The sequence below is a fragment of the Nicotiana attenuata genome, unplaced genomic scaffold (genome assembly GCF_001879085.1).
Source record: "Nicotiana attenuata strain UT unplaced genomic scaffold, NIATTr2, whole genome shotgun sequence".
NCBI lineage: Eukaryota > Viridiplantae > Streptophyta > Magnoliopsida > Solanales > Solanaceae > Nicotiana > Nicotiana attenuata.
In genome coordinates this window covers 146,283-166,934 of record NW_017670796.1, presented here as the reverse complement: position 1 = coordinate 166,934, position 20,652 = coordinate 146,283, and the positions used below count along the sequence as shown (strand labels likewise).

Genomic DNA, 20,652 nt, shown 5'->3' with positions numbered 1-20,652 from the left:
ATTATTCAACTTCCTATAATCTATGCATATTCGTCAACCAGTCACAGTCCTAATTGGGATTTATTCATTTTGTTCATTTACTACAACAGTCATACCCCTTTTTTAGGTACACATTGAACAGGGCTTACCCACTTACTATCAGAGATAGGAAATACTATACTTGCATCGAGCCACTTGATCACTTTTTTTCTTATCACCTCTTTCATGATTGGATTTAGGCGGCGTTGATGTTCCACGCTAGGCTTGTGTCCCTCCCCCATGAGTATTTTATGCATGCAGAACGCAGGGCAATACCCTTTATGTCAGACATTGTCCAACCAATGGCATGCTTGTGATTTCTCAGCACCCTTAATAGCTTTTCTTCCTGCAAGTTAGATAAATGAGAAGAAACAATCACAGGTAAAGTGTTAGAACTTCCCAAATATGCATAATGAAGATGAGATGGTAAGGGTTTAAGTTCTAGTTTTGGGGCCTCCTCAACTGGGGGTTTAGGGGGCGGGCCGATTGGCCTATCTAGAGGCTCAAATTGGGATCTTTCTCTTATGTATTTGGAAGATGCATCCAGAATTTGCAACATCTCCTCAACCTCTTCTTCAAGTTCCAAGTGATTGAACAACATCAATGCCTTTTCTAGTGCATCTTTATTAAACGCACTTGGCTCTACAGTTGGTTCATTTATCTCCACCACGAAAATGGCCAGGTCCTCGTAATGACAAGGTAAATGAATGTCTCAATATACATTAAAGACTGCTTCTTTATTGTCCATCCTCATGATCATCTTACCTTCTTGAACTTTGATAATTGCATCTCCAGTGGCCAAGAAAGGTCGTCCCAAGATGATAGGAACTAACTCATTAGCCTCGTAGTCCAGGATGATAAAACCTGCAGGGAAAATAAACTTCCCAATCTGCAGCAAGACGTCCTCAATTAACCCCTCAGGATAAACATAAGATCTTTCAGCTAACTATAGCATCACCGTGGTGGGTCTCGGAGCTCCTAAGCCCAATTGTTTGAACACTGACAATGGCATCAGATTGATACTTGCACCCAAATCATACAAGGCTCTACCCACATCAATTTTACTAATCCTCACGGGGATGGTAAAACTACCCGGATCCTTAAGCTTTTGTGGAAGCTTATGTTGAATCCTGGAAGTGCACTCCTCAGTAAGTGCGACTGTCTTAAACTCACTTAACCTCCTTTTATTTGCCACTATATCCTTAATATATTTTGCATATCTTGGGACATCACGGAGCATGTCCACTAAAGGGATGTTCAAGTGTATCTACTTTAGCAAATCTAGAAATTTGTGAAACATGTGGTCATCATTCTTCTTTCTCAATCTTTGAGGAAAAGGGGGGGCACCCTCTTTGATATATGCTCAGACTCTATTTTGTTTCTCTCATCTACCTCTACAGGTTTTGGCACTCTTTCTTCTTCGAGCCCAGACGGCTCCTTTTTCTTATTAGGCACTTCTACCAACTCTCTCCCATTTCTCAATGTCATTGTGTTGACTTGAGGATTTTTCTCTGTATCACCTGGGAGAGCCCCAGTAGGTCTAATATTCTGATTGTTAGCCATTTGCTCAAACTGACTCTCTAGATTTCTGAACTCTGTGCGCAATGGTGATTCTCAGCCCTAACTTGTTGAGTCTCAGCCATTACTTTTTGATTGTCTATCAAGAGATTTTTCATCATGTCAGTCAAACTCTCTTCTACTTGCTGTGGGTATTTAGGTGGCTGATTGTAATTAGCTTGAGGCCTGTTGTTCTGATTTTCACCCCAAGCGAAGTTAGGATGATTCCTCTAGTTCGAATTGTATATGTTACCATATTGAGCATTTTGATTCATCGGCCCTCTAGCTTGTTGCCCCACATAGTAGACGGATTCCGGATTCACGGGGTGTATGTCACTTGTGTGACCTTCACCACATAACTCGCAGCAAGTAGACATCTGTTGCACATGTTGCATCTGTTGTGATTGGTGCATTGTCATTTTATTCATCTGATTTGCTAATCTCGCTATATCTGCCCTCATGTCTGAGAAATCATCAAGCTCAATCACACCTGCTGCCTTTTGTTTAAGTGCTCTTCGTGGTTCCCCATCTCCTTGCCAATTATTATCATTAGCAATGAAATTGTTTAGCAGGATCTGGATTTCACTATACGGTCAATGCAACTACCCCTACATGCTGAGTCAAGATTCATCTTTGATGTCTCGTCCAACCCATCAACGAAAGTGTGACCCAACACCTCATTAGTCTGACAATGATGTGGGCAGTCTCTGAGTAGCTTCTTGTATCTTTCTCAATCTTGACGAAGAGTCTCGCCATCTCGTTGTTGAAACCCAAGAATCTGGCTCATCAACGACTTTGTCTTCCTAGTGGGAAAAAACTTTATTAAGAATTTCCTTGCTAGATCATCCCAAGTGTGGATTGAGTTCGCGGGCTCCTTTTACAACCATTCCTTAGCTTCCCCCAGCAGTGAAAGGGGAAAGAATGTCAGCCTGACATAGTCCTTGGAAACGTTCGGATAATTGTAAGTGTCCGCAATTTCCAGGAAGTTTTGATAGTTGCCTCTGCGGGTCTTCATGAGATAGACCCACATATTACCCTGTGGACTGAATCAGCTGTACCATGTACTGTTTGAGTTCAAAGAGACCCGTGATATCAGGCTTCACAATAGCCTGAGTCATATTCGCAAGATTGGGCCTTGCAGCTTCTATCACTTGACGCTCTGCAATACCTGTCATCTCTATTGGTTGTTGTTGGACTATGATGTCCAACTCTCTTTCTATTCTAGTTCTAGCTTCGACTTCTCTCCTCACTCGGTGAATTATTCGTTCGATTTCAGGATCAAGAGGAAGGAGATTGTTTGCGCTTCTACTCCTCCGCATTCAAGAGAAGAGCATGCATTATCACAAATAAATCAAACTAAAAATTAAAACTTGAACAAATAATGAATAAAAGCTTAACTTAAATAAACAACCAATAACTAAGTCCCCGGCAACGGCGCCAAAAACTTGTTGGTTCCCCAAGTACACGCAAGTATACATGGCCATCAAGTAATAAAGTGACTCGAAAGTCGGATGTCGAATCCACAGAGACTTAGATCAATCGTTAAATAAGCAAACTAAAATCAGTTAATTGTCCAATATAATTGAGAGTGATGTTTTTCTATTAATCTACTATTGTGGATTAAACAAGTTACAACTCATTTATCAAGAATGCAAATGTGTATGATGAGATTTTAATTCAGACGAGATGAAAATTCCAGGGTTGTGGTTAGCTTATCAATCCAATTAAGTTAAATAATCACACTCGTTAATCCAAATTATCTATGGTTGCTAAGTAACCGGATCGTTTATATGAATAGCATGTTCCCACAATACTACTCGTCTGTCCACAATATATCAATCCTATTATCCTATGGTATTGAGTCTATCATGAACGAATATAATATGGTATTAAACTAAGCAAGACTGTTAGGTAATTCCTATCCTAACCACGAAATCTTTTCCCGAGCCACAGGTTCAAAAGCAAGCTATCAAACATAGCATAGATAGCAAGGTGATTGGTATCTACAACAATTCACAAGTTAAAACTAGAATTAAATAAACAATCATAAGATGATAATCCAAATTAACGGAGATGTAATTAATAAACATTAATAATTATGTCAACCACAACCCTAGAAACTAGAGTGCTTAGCCACTCATGTTCGTAGTAACAATTTTCCAAGTATTTTGCATAAATAAATTACAAAGAAACGATGAAGGATTGAAGAACTCGATGATTTTCTTCTCCAAAGGTTGTTCCACGTGATGTTCTTGCCTGCCAGAATGGTTTGTTCACCCCTTAGGTCTAAAGTATTTCAAAAGTCCCAAAAATAATATTTTTACATGTATTTATACCAAGTAGGGTCGGGCCAAGACGAAACCACCTTCTCCTAGCCGAAATTTGATTATTACTCTGTAAACATTGCACATGCGCGCCGCATGGGGCGACGCGCCACGCGGTGTGGTAGTGGGACTTATCAGAGAGCGTGCAAAAAATGACAGCAGCAGGAAATGGCCAGCCGCGGCTGTGGGTTTTTCTCAGAGCCAGCCTTTTTCTTGTGTTTTTGATATCTATGGTATTGAGTCTAGCATGAACGAATATAACACGGTATTCAACTAAGCAAGATTGTTAGGTATATTTCTATCCTAACTGCGAAATCTTTCCCCGAGCCACGGGTTCAGAAACAAACTCTCTTTAATTCTACTCTAATCTAAACACAACATTCCCAAGCATAGCATAGATAGCAGGGTGAATTGGTAGCTACAATAATTCACAAGTTAAAATTGGAATCAAAGAAACAACCATAAGATGATAATCCGAATTAACGGAGATGTAATTAATAAACGTTAATAATCATGTCAACCACAACCCTAGAAACTAGAGCGCTTAGCCACTCATGTTCTAGTAACAATTTTTCAAGTTTTTTGCATAAACAAATTACAAGAAACGATGAAGGATTGAAGAACTCGATGACTTTCTCCTCCAAAAGTTGTTCCACGTGATGTTCTTGCCTCCCAAAATGGCTTGTTCTCCCCTTAGGTCTAAAGTATGTCAAAACTCCCACAAATAACGTTTTAACATGTATTTATACCAAGTAGGGTCGGGCCCAGGCGAAACTACCTTCTCCTAGCCGAAATTGGATTATTACTCTGTAAAAATTGCACAGGCGCCGCATTGGGCGACGCGCCACGCGGTGTGATAGTGGGACTTATCAGAGAGCGTGCAAAATTGACAGCAGTAAAAAATGGGTAGCCGCGGCGCGCCACGTGCCGCCCCACGCGTCGCGGCTGTAGGTTTTTCTCAGAGCTAGCCTTTTTCTTGTGTTTTTGATATCCAGACGTGGTTTTCGACCCCCGAACACGATCCCGGCTTAATCCCTTGGGCTTTTACTCAGACTTCAAAGTTCCAAATAACTCGAATTCAGTCCATAACATCTACATAGCTTGGAATCACTCCTACAAGGCATAAAACACATAATTAGTGCAAAACACTAGCGATTAAAGCTCAAACTCAATTAAAGTGCCGTAAATTAGAGTGCAATAAGCGACTAAAATACGTAATTATAGCCTACCATCACTAGCTCTGCCCCTGCTCCTAGTCCTCCCACCCTTGAAATAAAAATTATAGTTCACTGACTTGACAAAATGACTAAACGAGCATTCTCCTTAATTAAATTCAATTACTTAGTAAATGTGTTAAAATTAAAAAGGCAATAATGCTAAAAATCATTTTTTTTAAAGTTACTTAAACAATAAAATGGTCGCCAACAATGCTTACTTCCAATAGTTAAGTTGAGGAGCTATGACTAAAGGTTTCAAGGTCAAATCTTGCTGCATACGACTGATGTTTAGTGTTTCTATGAACTTAAAATCTTTGTTGGCCAGACTATCCAAAATGTTATCGTATTCATATCGAATCCTCCAAAAATATACTATGTTGGAGGATCCGACACGAATACGAAAATATTTTCAGAGAGTCCGAGCAACATCGCTTAAAATGGCTCTTGGCTGATAAAATATGTCTTCCTAAGTTTTACTAGTTGCAGTAAACCCGAGTCTATCGTAGGAGATAGAAAACGATTATCACCATAATTACAATAAATATTTAGCATCATTTTTTGACAGACTTTTGCAATCCTTCTGCTCATCTGAGAAGGAACCAAGAAGCACATCAAAAGAAATGGCGATTACCTAAAGACTCAGTAATGAATAATTGGAAAAATAGATAACCTCTCACCACCTGCATTAATTTGCAGATTTAATCATTTCCTAGTTAAGTTACAGAAACCAAGAACATTGAAAAGTTACAAAGAAAAATGAAAGGAAAAAAAAAAGGGGGGGGGGGTGGGGGGGGGACACTCAGCTTAATTACACTTGCAATTTGGAAAAATGTGGGGCTAAGCTGGATTTCTGTTGATTTACATCGACCAATGCACCGTCTATGTGAGCTTGCTCACATTACAACAACAACAACAACAACCCAGTAGAATCCCACCCAGTGGGATCTGGGGAGGGTAATGTGTACGCAGACCTTACCCCTATGTGAGCTTGCTCACATTGCCGGCCTCAATCTGTTTGGTTTTCAGGCGTAGCAGTTGCTGTTGTAATGCAGTAAGATAGATTTCCAGGTTGATATCTACACCTCCTTCATCAATCAATGAAGGTGGAAATTTAACAGTCAGATCGAAGGAAACTCTCGTATGTTGTTCCGCTCAATGTCTTGTTCACATCATCCCAATTCTTGATATGCTCCCGTAAAGGTCCACTATGTATCTTAACTTGACGGCTACTTAAATTCATTTGCGGCAATTTTAGAAAATCTAGTACATCTCCCAGTTTCTGCAATAAATCCAGAAAACAATGAGCAACAGAAAGGTTACTTTCTCGTATGGTTACCGAACTTTATCTACTATAATAGTAAAGTAATAAAACTACTTTTTAACACATTAAAGTAAACTTTACGTAAAGACACAATACTATTTTTTGCCGCATTAAAGTAACTGAATTTTATCCACTATATTAGTAAAGTCACTAAACTTTACCCGTAATAACAACTAGACCTACCCCTCAAGGTGACTCTTCTATTACAGTGGGCAAAGTTTTGTCACTTTACAATTAAAATAGTTTTGTGACTTCACTGTTATAGAGTAAACACCAGTTACTTTAATATGACAAAAAGTATTTCAGTGTCTTCAATGTTATAGTGAAAAAAGGTTAGTGAATATATGCGAAATTAAGAAACTTGACTAGATATAGTTGAAATGAGAAACTATCAGCACTTCTTGGATTTTTAATGCAACGATGCATGACAAGGTAATTATAACTTCAGAAACGTGTTTTCTTACAGTCTGATTTCTGATAAGATCTTCGTAATATAGAGTTAGGTGCCGAGTGCTATTGAAGTACTCCAATGCCTCAGTGGCTGCCACTTCCATTTTCTTCAAATCTGTGATCAGTAATGTTGTATTGATTTCTGGTTTATACTTCGCGAGAGTAGAAGCCTAGGAGAAGCAGCAAAATGATCAGATTCTATTAACTTTATGTCCGTGTATATTATGGGGAGGGAGGGATTTAAGAAAATACCTCTTCATGTGAGTGCACATGAGACTTGTGTGTTCCGTTCAAGAGTTTGGCGTATCGATCATAGGAATTTGCAATCATGGAAACCATACGACGCAGCAGATTCCTTCTAAAAAGAAATATCACGGAAACGCCTTCGTTGTTGAAGTACTCAACAATCTCCTTATGGTGTTGGATCAGCCCCTGCATTTGCCACAATTAACCAAGTCAATTTTCCAGAATAAAACAATAGTTTCAAGCGTCTCCACTAGCAAAACAATGAGGTCATTGTACAAAATGAGAACCCTCTTTTATCTGCTGAAGACGAGCAATATCACAATATTCTGCTAGATTTGACTGGCGCAAAAAATGCTGCTAATAAATGAAGTGTTAAACAATTACAAATGCTATCCTTTTCAGACTTTCCTCTATTTGAACAAGTGCTATTAGTATACGAAGTGGTTTTGAAACGAGACTAGTTCGACCATACAGACTTCCTCTTTTATGTGACACATCGTTGTGTGGATAAATTCGCTAACTGATTTGATAAGATCCAAATTTGCTCAATCTGAGTAAAACATTGAAAGACCCAAGTTTGATGCATGATCTACTTTTAGAAAATATCACCCATAGCAAAAATTTATTTTGATAATATTACAAACCTGAGTGGATCTCCGAGAGAAATTTATTTCTATGCAATGAAGTCTGGAAGGCTAAAGGTATTCAAGCACAACAAAATCTGGTTCGGAGAGAAACTTTTCTAAAGGTATTTTGATAATATTTTAGGTTTTTTGAATTTTAAATTATGTGGATTTTTTGTCCTAATTGGCTATTTAAAGCCTTGTTATGCTTAATAAAATAATTTGAGAGACATTTTCAATCAATACTTTTAATCTTTTTGCTGCCCCATCTATTAAAAAACCAACACATCTCAACTCAAGCAGCGCAATCTTAAGCTAGGTATACGTCTCACATGGCACATAGTAGGATGCAGAGTGCCTAGCAATCTGAAACAACTGTGACACCCCCCCACCCCCCACCCACCCCCCTGGCATGGCACATAGTAGTTTGAGAAGATTTTTGAAAAGTTGGAGCACACTGTCCCCCCTTCCACAACATTTTTATCCTGCCTACATCTCAGCGAAACTTTAGTTTAAAATATGTAAATTAACGAAAATATTTTACCTGATTAAGCATCCACTTGAAGCCTACTGCAGCTGAACAGTGATTCTTGGAAGCACTGGTAAACAAGTCCAAATTGTAAACACTGTCCAATGTCCTCAAGATGGAGGAGGAATTTTCTCTCCGCCCTTTGACGGAGAAAATTTCACCATTGGAGCTTATATTAATATGACTATTTAATAGTGTCTCAAACCATCCACTCCCAGACCTCTGCGTTGACAGAACAGCAAACAGCCGTACAGGATTACAGCCACATTCAGCCCTGCAATAGATGGCCAAACGAGATGAAATGAGTATAAGACAACTTTGTAAAAGACTGAGCTAAATAACTCAAATACCTACCTGTTAAAGGTTTTCGGTTTAGGATAATGCAAGTATGGAATCTGGGATCGGTCCGTGTCATATTCATGACACGGTCTTTCTACAACTTCAATGTTCACGAATTTGCTCGTTGTCTCGGTGTTAGTTTGCTTAAGACAGGTTGAACAGATATAAACACCGCAAACCATTGCAAACACTACAACAATCATCCTCAACAATGCTGGAGATTTCTTGGGAGGTTTTATGATAAGAGCATCCTGGCATTAAAATAAAAGGACAGATGTCAATGAACTGATTAACGCAAAACCAGAAAATAAAATTGCAACATGAATTGACCTCAAATCACAGCCTTAGTAATGAACTCGTTTCTTGGGCGATTAATCTTAAACATCTTGAGTAAATGCTAGTTGACTAAACAAATAGAGAAATCAACTCATACAAAAGGCAAGTGAAAAGAAACTAATTACTGTTATTAAAGAACCACCTGCTATTATTGATATAAAGCAGAAAACTCAATCTAGTTAGTCTATTAAAATTTGGATTTAAGTTACATACAATTTTTGTAATAGGTTACTTATCATTTTTATTAGTTTATTAATCAAAGGTAGAAATTTGTCTCTAATAACTTATATGTGACCTGATCGTGTAAATATTTTTGCACTATTAGTGCATAGGAATTAAACTCAAAAATTTACCTTCAGGAAGTCATGAACCACATTCTCAAGTAGTGGAAGATGTATAGTTAGTTTCTTTAAGAGGTTAATTAATACTAGTAAAGGCACGTTTAGCCATAAAAAAGATTTACTTTTTTTTGAAATCAGTATTTGGCCGTGAAAATTCCAAATCTAACTTGAAGTTTGAATTCAGAAATTTTTTGAATTTCAAAAAAACTCCAAAAAACTTATTTCAAAATTTTCTCCCCAAATCTCTCACAAAAATTTAAAAACAACTCCAATTCTTATTCATGTCCAATCACAACTCCCATTTCCAAAATTCCATTTTCAACTTGAAATTTTTTTCACTTTTTCTGGAATTTCATAATTCTTATGTCGAAACGCCCACTTAGACATTGGAATTGTAAAATTCCAAAAAAAAGTGAAAAAAAAAAATTTCAAGTGAAAATGGTATTTGAAAATTAGAGTTGTGTTTGGCCATGAATATAATTTTGGGTTGTTTTTGGAATTTTATGAGTGATCTGACTGGAAATTTTGAAAAACAGCTTTTTGAAGTTTTTCAAATTATCGAAAAATTACAAAATGCATCTTCAAGTATAAAATTAAAAATTTTATGACCAAACGCTGATTTCGAAAAAAAGTGAAAAATTTCTTATGTCCAAACGGGCTCAGCTGAAGTATTGCTTCCTCACAACAACCCTATGAACAAACAGGGAAAAAGTGAAAAAACTTTTTCCACTCAGTTTAATAAAGACCCAAAAAATTATTTTAGCTCACAAATGTCTGCAGCTGCCTCTACTAATATGTTTGTACAAAAAAAGAAAAATCAAAACCCCAGATCAATGAGTACAAAATAGAGTTAAAATTTGTCATGAAATACATCTGAGACACCTTTAAACCACCATAAATATACAATCTGGACAAATCCCAGTTTCCCAGAAAACCAATTAGAGGAAGGGAAGGAGAGTCCAGCTTCAACAAGATCGCAAATGTACCAAGAAGAAATATTTAGCAGGATCTCTTAAAGAATATACTCAGCAAAAAGCAAAGCACAAAAAACAGAAAGGAAAAAGGAAACCATTGTCCATTAATTAAAAAGAGGAACTTGAAGGGAAAAAAAACAAACAAACCTTTGTAAAGAAACAGATTTCTTCAGCCATTGTACTTGAGCCAAAATCAAAAGGGAAAATGTTGAGAAAGAAGAAGGAAAGTGGAGAAAGAGGTGGAAGCTATTGAATTAGCAGTCTTTTGTGCTAGTCTATTTTTCAGAAGAAGGAGAAATAGTGGGAAATGTGGCCCTATAGGAGGAGCTTTTAGATACGAATATTTGATTGAATGAATAGTACAAGTGTTTTGGATATATCAGGTTGTCGTCTTACTTTTTAATGCAGGAATCTAAGATAGAGCCATTATAATTTAATGTGAGATTTTGTCCAACTCAGACCACCACCTATATGGACAGTATTTAGGTAATTCTATTTGAATTTGTCTCACCATAATTACAAAATAAAGATGGTTATACCATAAAAAGGAAAGTCTTTAATATAAAATTGAAATTGAATTGTTTTACTATGAATTTCATTTTTAAAAAAAATTGCGAGATTTACGGCTGAAAATCAATATTTCTCTTGAAATACACTTTCAAACCAGTATTTCAATGTTTAAACTAGTACTATTTGGTTTCAACTCTTAAAATGTACTCCATTAAGCGCTACTTTTCCCCTCATTTCCTATTATAATTTCTAAATTTTGTTCTAAACCACGTAGGATATAGGGGAAAAAAGCATTGTAATCATTTTTCTTTTTTCTTTTTGCCTTTTTTTAAGTTGTGAAATGCTGGCAAAGAAATGAGCTTGTTAATAGGAAAAAAGTAAAGAAAAAGAGATGGTTTGAACTTTTACACTATTAAAATAGAGAAATTAGGGACGGATAAGTTCTGTAGCTAAACAAAAAGATTCACCGTGTAATAAATTATTTTTATTTATTCATGTCAATACGTGAATTTATTTATAGGAATAAACAAATAAATAAATTTTTTAGCTAAAGAGAAAATAGAAATTTGTTCTGTATTGATGTATTAGACTATCCTAATTTTCTAAACAAGAATTAAACCGAGAAGTATTTGGTTCTAAACTAATTAAATAAAGAATATAAATAATGAACTTTTAACAAGGAGAAAGAGCAGATATTTGTGATATCAATGTAATGAAAACGATCTAGGGTTATGGGCTATCTAACATTCCTATTGTATTCTTCAATTGAATTGACTAACTAATTTATCTAGTTTATTGGTTGACAGGGTTAATATTGCTTGTAGCCTTCTCCCGAAGTACCACTCGCCTATTCAAGCTAACCTAACGCCTATATTCCTATGGAATTAGGATTAACAAGAACGCATTTACAATTCCCGTATAGTAACCAAGCAAGGCGATTAGCTATATTCCTATCCTAACCGCAAATCCGCTCACCCTAAGAGTTAAGATCTTGCTCTACTCAATCTTATATGCAATCTAGAATTTCCTCTCCCGAGTTCAATCCTAAATTCGTAGATAGTATTCAATTGGTGATCAAGCAATCAAATAATTAAACGCAAGATTGAATAAATAAACCAATATGATAAACTAAGAAATCAAAATCAATATCCGAATAACAATAGTCATGAAAGAACCACAACCCTAGAATGTGAAGTTTAGCTCCACATAGACATGGTAGCAAAACAACAAATCATACAAAGAAACATAAAAAGACTAAGTTGGTGGAAGAAAAGATGAAACCCGGCCTCCACGGCGGCTCTGTGCTCTTCCTTGGTCAAAAACTGCTCTCAAAAACGTTCTCCTATGTATATATACCAAGTAGGGTTGGGCCCAAACAATTATACCTTCTCCCATGTGAAAAAGGACACTTTTTACGGGTGGGACGCGCGACTTCGCGCGCCCTTCGCGCACTCTTCGCGCACCTTTCTGCCTCGGCTTGTAATACGCGCGAACTATGCGCGACTTCGCGCATTCTTCGTGCGTCTGCTCGTTTTTTACCCTGTTCCGTTCTGAATTTGGAAAAACGCCAAACATGAAAGTTGTAGCCCTTTGAGTTATCTTTCCAACCATATATTGTGGATCCCAAATGGATTTTTGAGCGAAAAGTTATGTGTATTTTACTAGACAGTGCGCAATCTGCCTACTGGAGTCTTCGTTTGCTCTAACTATCATCCGTTGACCCCCAAAAACGATCCCGGCTTAATTCCTTGAACTTTTACTCAAACTTTAAAGCTCCAAATCACTTGAATTCATTCCATAACATGTACATAGCTCGGAATCACTCCTACAAGGCATAAAACACATAGTTAGTGCAGGACACTAGCGATTAAAGCGCAAACTCAATCAAAGTGCAGTAAATTAGAGTGTAATAAGCGACTAAAATACACAATTATAGCCTATTGATCACACCCAACTATGCCCTCTAAAAAGGACTCTGCGGACGTTGCAAATATAGCCCGAGTATTATACCCAGGGTCGAATCCACAGAGAGTTAACCTATCAATCACTATCTTTAGACCCACTAAACTCTTTAGAACCAATTTCCCCAAATGTTTGAATCACAGTTGAAGGTCGCTTTACTAACTATGATTGCAAGTAAATTAAACAGCTGTAAATTAAAATGCTAAGGTTGTAAACAATGATGAGAAGAAGCTAAGGCAATGATTTCCCCTATTGAAGGAGTCCCTTCTGTTTATGCTCATACAAATTTACCAACACATCTCTATCAATCATGAACGCTCATCGTACCGTAAATCTCTCCCGAGTAATCACAGTAATATACTAATTGCACTCTCCCGAGATACACTAGCTTACTTTATTTCGCACAATTCACTTTAGATTACACCCAAAGCTTCGTTATCCCTAATCCCGCCTTTAAACCCGTAATTATAGATTCCTCTTATACTTTGGGAGTGGTGTTGTTCAACAATAACCTAAATATGCACTCTTTTCCAAGTTATACACACTAAATAGGCACAGCTAATTGAGGTTCCTGTCAATTAACTACAACAAGCACAAAGTTGAACAAATAGAGATTGAAACTAGCAATTTGTATTCACATAAACAAGATGTTCATCCCCCAATAGGTTCCATCAAAGCCTTAGACAAAGGATTTAGCTACTCATGGCTATGGGAAAACAAACTAAGATAGAATTCATCATAACTAGCAATAAAAATCAAAGAAAAGAAGAAAGATATTTTGGGTGATCTCTCACAATTGTTTTCCTTGCCAAGATACTCTAAAATTCAATACATGCCTCTCTTGGGCGAAGTCTCGTTTTTAAAATAGGGTTTAGGTCTAAAAATCCCGTGTTTTACACTTTAGTCCCTCAAGTTTTCTGCTTCCGCCGCGGTCGCGGTCAAACCGCGGCCAAATGCCTTCTCTGATTCTCAATTTATCCGCAGCTCTCTTCCACCGCGGTTCTACCGCGGTCGCGGTGGAACCGCGGTCAACCCAGTTCTCTGAATCTTCAGGGCTGTTTTGCGTGGTTTACTTGGGGAATTTCACAAATGGTCTCTTTTTCTTCATTTTTGACTCCAAAAGTACTCCCTAGCCTTCCCTGGTCATATATCACCTGCAAATCATGAAAAACACTAATAAGAGCATTTTGTTATCACTTTTATCATCAAAACTATACAAGAAAGTGGTTATTTAAGGCGTGATTATAGTTAAATTCACCTATTATCATCTATCATCAATTATTGACCAGTTTTTCTTTTGTTTGTTTATTCCCGTTGATAAAAATTTGTATGTTGCACTAAGTTGAAATAATTAAAGACAGATGATGTCAAAAAAAGTACAGAGTAGTGCAAAAAAAAAAAAGTTGGTGAGTAAGAAAGGACAATGGTTTTGATATAATAATCCAATTAAAATAAGTATGTTTGCAGATGAAACCAAAGAGACTTCAAAAGATAATTAGGCCAAATAGGAAAAAGAAAAAAGGAAAAAGAATGGTAAAAGTGGTTAGATTTAATTACCTTATCTGTAACCTTGCTGAGACCCTTGCTTAAGTTTGGAGTTTCAAACATTGTTTCATGAAATTTAACTTATGTTAGCAAGATTTCATTTTCTTTTTAGCTCTTTGGTGGTTCTCATTTATTAATAACTTAAGCTCTAATTGTCTTAGAATGCTCTTTGGTGCTTTTCACGAATAAATAATTTTTACTTATTTATTATCAACGTATTTTAATTTTTTTTAGTAGGTTACATGAACAACAACAACAACGAACCCAGTGTATTCCCATAAATAGGGTTTGGAAAGGATAGTGTGTACGCAGACCTTACCCCTACCTTATAAAGATATGGAGGCTGTTTTCGATAGACCCTCGGCTCAAGGCACAGTGAATATAAGGCAACAAGTAGCAAACCTATTTTGCAGTTTATTAAAATCACTTATTATAAACTACTACCTGTGTAGTTGGTATTTAAGATGAGTTGAGAGCGTAAATTGTTTTATTTTTTTTTATAAATTGTCAGTTTAGAAGGTAAACTAGAATTAATATAAATAATTAATATAATCAAGATTAGTGCTCTCAAATGAGTAGAATTTTAATAAAATATCATGCAGTCTTTTTCTGTAGTTAAAAAGAAATTACCCATACATCTTTCTTAACACAGAGAGACAAACACGCGTATATGTCACCCATTTCTTGTAGTGGAAACAATGTTTGCTTAAGATGAAATAATTTTTTTTTCAGTAATCATAACAATAAAAGGATTAGCTTATTTACTTAGCAATGACAATTGACTACGTAACCGGCCACCATTAATAATTTGCAGTCCTCGTGTTTTAAAAAAAAAAAAAAAAAAAAGCTCCAGTTTAGTTTAGTTGTTGAACTAGCGTTTATATAAACAAAAACGTCTTAAATGGGTCCTTAGTTTGAGAAATCAATTAAAATCCGTCTATAAATTGTATCTTTCTCTTCCTCATAGATTGAATTAAAACTCGACTGACTATGATGAAAATGACTCGAAGTTATATATCTTACAAGTTGAGAAGAAAGGAGAAAGAAATCATATAGTTTTTTTTTTTTTTTTTTTAACTCTTTTGAGCCTGTTTGGAAAGCCACCTTGGAAATGGATTTGGGTGTAATTGAGTGTAATTACACAGTTTGACATGTTTGTTTGGCCAAGTAATTACTTGGTCAGCATGGAATTGGGTGTAATTGGAGGGGTGTAATTACACTCTCCAATTTTCAAGGGGAAGGTGAGAATTGGTGGTAATTACATTGTGTAATTACAAGGTTGCTTTTTAGTTTCTTTACTTTTTATTTTTATTTTTATTTATTTTCTTTATAACTTTTTATTTCCATTATTTTAATTTTTTAATTTTATTTTACTTTTAATTTTTTTAAAAAAAATTTAAAATATATTTTTCTTTGTACATTATTTATCTTTTATTTCTCTATCTTTACTTCTTATGATTTCATGTAATTGCTTACATTTTATTTGTTTATTTATTATTCTATTTTTAGAAACTACACCTCCTAATATTAGAAATAACGAGTCACTAACAAACTTGGCATATAATGAGTGATGCAATTACAGTAAAATTTCGTTGTTGAGTGTGGTTATAAACTTATCACGTTTCCTAATCTTAAGTTGTAGTTGAACTTACCATTATTATGTTGGAATTTGACATATGTTAAACTTTTTTTTTTTAAATTGTGTTATATTCATGGTTCCAATTTACTTGTTTTAGTAGTATTGGCTCACATTGCGTGTTGTTCAGTTTTGAGTTAGAATTGATAGATTAGTTTTGTCAAACACTTGAATAATACTATGACATTATATTTATGAATATTAATTTATTTATCAAACATGAATTCCACGATGCTCTTACATAATAGTATAAATTATTATAATATTAGTTATAAATATATGATTACTAATTAATGTATATATGCACAAAAAAAATAAACATCTTAAATACGAAATATAATATCATTTATAGGCATATATTTATTATATTAACTTTTAAGTTTTGATAATTACTTAATTTTAAATTTAATCTAACTGTGTAATTACACTTGTGTAACCAAACAGTAAACTTGTAATTACACTATGACAAACAAACAGGTCGTCGTAATTACACAACTGTATAATTACTAGGTTGTGTAATTACTACCCTAGTAATTACATCAATTTCAATTACCTAGTGACTTTTCAAACAGACCCTTTATGCACTTTGAGCGAAGACGGGATTATTTGGTGCTAATTAATAGATAATTGGTTACAACTAATACTGAATGGTAATATTGGTGTGTTTAAATATTTATAGTGGTTAGTAAATTAATTTATTTTAACAATAGCTCATAATTTTTCATAAATTATCAACTTTTTCGGGTTTAGACTTGATAGTTTAGCTAACAATTAATGATGTAATTGAAGTGGACAAGAGCCTTGGATAAGTTAATCAAAGAGCTTGTCCTTCTCTCCAAAACCTTTCAATTATGGCTATTAAACATATCCCATGGCTTATGACGCTAAGTCTTAACCTACATTTAACGTTTAATTCTCCAAGCCGATAATCTGTAAGTGTATCTTCTTAATTATCTACATTTATCATCAGTCAGTGGAGGGAATTTATCCATATATACATGTTCTACTTCTAATAAATTTTCAGTTAATTTTTTTTCTTTCAGCTTAAGTTTTGGTAGTCAGAGTTAATTATTCGATATATGTGCTGATGATGGAATGTAGCAGGTATTGGGTGGAATAATAAATATGTACGCAAATTAAATTGAGCAAGTACCACTAACATAAATAAATAAATAAATAAACTCAGCTAATTATGGATACGAAGCCTTGATTTTAATAAGCCACTGGTCTTTGAAGTTCTCAACAATAAGGGTTGACTATCATTTTCCTTTTTACGTGAACAACTTCCCATTTCCCAATTTTACTGGTTGAAGTTCTCAACCTAGTGTGAAGTGTCAATCTAGCTTGAAGCCTTGGATTTGATAAACTAAATTATCTGTAGAGATCGTTACCATCTTATAGAATTTCACTTTCTCTCAATGGCTCATCATCCTACAACTGTCACGCGCACTTTTTATATCAAATGGCACCCTCCACCTGAACACTTTTTCAAACTTAACACGGCTGGTGTCTTTGATCCAGCTACCCTAAAAGCTGGTGTCGCGGGTATTTTCCGTAATCATAACAATCAATAGGTTGGCGGATTTACGACCAGCCTAATTTGCTCCACTGCAACTGAATCTGAACTAGCAGGACTTGCTTGGTTTACAGTTAGCTAAGGAATTAAAATTGTCTCCCCTTCAAATAGAGATTGATTCGCAGTTACTATGCACAATGATAGAACATGGAAATGAACTCCACCCACACATTCTTTCTGATTGCAGGTCATTGATGGTGGAGCTGGGTCAAGTGGAACTTAGGGCGAAGCAAATACTGTCGCACATGTCTTGGCAAAGCATGGATTTAACCTCACCCCTCCGATGGCAGGCAACCTTTACACTACTTATCCCCCTTCCTTTGTGTTACTCGCTTTCACTAACGACTATTCTGGAGACTTGTCTACTCGAACAGTTCCGGCCTGTAATAATTATAACTCTCACGTTACTTAGTTGTTTAATATAAGTATCTGATTTAGCAACAAAAAAAAAAAAAAAGGAGACAAAAGCAGCAGCCAGTTTTATGTTTTTTTCTTTCCTTTTTGGTTTCTTCACAATTTTTAAAACGGAAAAAAGCTAAAAATATTCCTATTTTTTGGTAAATGATTTATTTTTACTCTCCGTCCATCTATTGGTCAAAAAATGTATACAAGTTATCTTCTGGTTTAAAATTACCCACGCGATTTGTGGCCCCCTTTTAATGTGTTGGCAAAACGTAATTGGGCCACGTGGCTTTCTGATCCGAATCGATTTTAACCTGCCCCAAATCGATTTTAACATCACAAGAAAAAGATATCACTGTTGAAATCCATTTTCGTCAAGCAAAAGACATCACCGCCCAACCTTACCCCATTTCATTTAAAAAAATTTCAGCTAGAATCAGTAATAGTTTAGCTTACAATCAACAATTAATCAGTTTCAAGCTCGAAATCGCATTCGAAATCGAGTTTAAAATTCCAGCTCGAGCTTAATCCTTCAATGGCATTTTTAATAAAATGTTCTGTCAAGTTTCATTGCCATACCACAAACAAAGTCCAGATCTGACTTCACAATCAGATTTATGCCACAAAACTCAATTTCGATACAATTTTTTCACAAGTATTGCACAGAATCGACGCTAATCGTGAAGAACAAATCAGTTCTTTTTTAAAGTTCTTCACATTGGCTTTACCCAAACACCAAATCTCTAGTTGGGGATAATACTTTTCGCGATAAAAATTTTGGTATTGGTTTGGATTTGTGGTGGTTGTCAGCATTCTTGATTGCTTTTGATTGCTTCAGTTATAGGATTTGAAAATCCCAAATGGTATCATAGACATACTCTATTGTATTTCTCTGAGAGTCCGGTTAAAGTTTGAGAAAATGATGCTCATTTTTTACGGAGTCAATTTAACAAATGGGGCGGGTTAAAATCGATTCGGATCAGGAAGCCACGTATCCCAATTAGGTGGACAGAGCGTAAAAGTAAACTATTTACCAAACGATAAGGATACTTTTAGCCCTTTTCCGTTCTTAAAAACAAGTCATTATATCACCGAAGGTTATAGTGGAATGTATAAAGTCTCTTTATTCTTAATTAAGGTTTTTCTATTCAAATTTTGAGAATGAAAAAAAAACTTGGTAAAGATGCTTCTCGATTAATAAACTATACACAGATGCGAATCGAAATTAATCAGGCCCAAATCAGATATCCAAACAAACAAAGTCATTACTATTGAACACAGAATTGCGTCTATACACAATATAACCATACGAAACTTTTTTGGTATTTGCATATAAGTGGAGGCCACATGCAGCTATAAGTTATTTGACTTACTGTTTTTTAAGGTAACGTCAATTTCACTTGTCAATGTGTATAAGTTAAACTCTGCCAAAAGATAGTCAAATTGTAGGTAGCTTGCACTCATATTCGTGTAGTACTATTATATTGGTCGTTACTACTAGTTTATAAAATTTCTAAAAATAAAGCTAAAGTAACAAGTCATGAATCATGAGACACCCCACTTCACCAACCGAGCCGTTGGAAATGCACATCATTTTAATTAATTACATGAATGATCGTTTTCCTGCAAAACCCAAGGTTCTCGTTGTTTTCTTCTTCTTTTTTTCGTTTTTTTTTTCTCTTTTGGGGTTTGCTTTTCTTTTCAAATAAAAGGCTCTTTACTCTCTTATTATAGTAGGGTACGGATGAACATTTTATGAATAATAAAGCAACCCTTGCTTTTTATCATTAGCTTTTGCTTAAAATTGAAGACAAGTTTCAATTATAGTGGTAGCGGTGTGGCCTTGTGGGCTATATAACTATATGAGCGATATCGCAGAAAAGTATCTTTTTCTAAATGTTCTTTTCCATTCTCTTTACTTATTTTTATCAGATGAATAGTTGTCAACCCATCAGTCAAATTCATGAGAAAAAATAAAGTATATCAGCTTTATAAACTTACTAATAGCAAGTATACCTCTGTCCTATTTTATGTGACGTTGATTGACAGTGCACAAATGCTTAAAAAAAATTCGATCTAAAATACGTCATAGATTTGTGAGTCTATAAAATTGTATCATTAAGGATCTAAGTTATGAGAAAAAAATTAGTAATACTTTTGAACTTTATGGTCTAAAATACGCTATGAATATTTATGTGGCTATAAACTTATTTATTTAATAGTGAATGATTTAAATTCAAATTAAATTATTTTTAAATATAAAATATACTATTCTTTTTAGAACAGACTATAGATGCTACATACAATAGGACAAAAAGGAATAACTTCTTGTTTTGCTCAAACTATGGCAGTACCTTGTATACGGTCGAAATCAGGTATGTCCGATTTCGTAGGCTCGAGGGGTCGCTTCGAAAACAAGTTCAAAATGGACCGGGCTCGAGCCCGATGGCGGAGTACAAGACTCGAAGATCGAAGTGCTCGATGAACACCGAGGCCAAGTATGACCAACCTCGAGATAATATCGTTATGGTTTCATAACAGAAAGAGCGAGATTCCCGTAGTGGCCCTAAGATCGTGGCGTAAATTTCGGAACGGATTTGTATTAGGCGGTTAGACAGTTGTATAATAAGATTCCCTACTATAATTAGAAGTGTACCTTATTTAGCATTCCCCTACTATATAAAGGGGATCCCAATCATTTGTAACGCATCAATCATTGACAGGAAAATATACATACATCACTTTC

At 35.4% G+C, this 20,652-nt stretch overlaps 2 protein-coding genes across 2 annotated transcripts; both read right to left on the bottom strand.

The window, feature by feature from the left end:
- Positions 1–214: 214 nt before the first annotated feature.
- On the bottom strand, positions 215–1,581 carry LOC109243393. Its single transcript, XM_019410316.1, has 4 exons — positions 1,411–1,581; positions 977–1,285; positions 784–907; positions 215–660 (listed from the first exon to the last, which is right to left on the bottom strand). Exons 1-4 carry the CDS (start codon positions 1,579–1,581, stop codon positions 215–217), a joined length of 1,050 nt encoding a protein of 349 aa, XP_019265861.1.
- A 4,181-nt stretch (positions 1,582–5,762) lies between these two features.
- Positions 5,763–10,657, bottom strand: LOC109243397. Its single transcript, XM_019410321.1, has 6 exons — positions 10,423–10,657; positions 8,640–8,875; positions 8,301–8,559; positions 7,140–7,319; positions 6,902–7,057; positions 5,763–6,395 (listed from the first exon to the last, which is right to left on the bottom strand). Exons 1-6 carry the CDS (start codon positions 10,450–10,452, stop codon positions 6,228–6,230), a joined length of 1,029 nt encoding a protein of 342 aa, XP_019265866.1. The 5' UTR covers positions 10,453–10,657; the 3' UTR covers positions 5,763–6,227.
- Between the last annotated feature and the right edge of the window lie 9,995 nt (positions 10,658–20,652).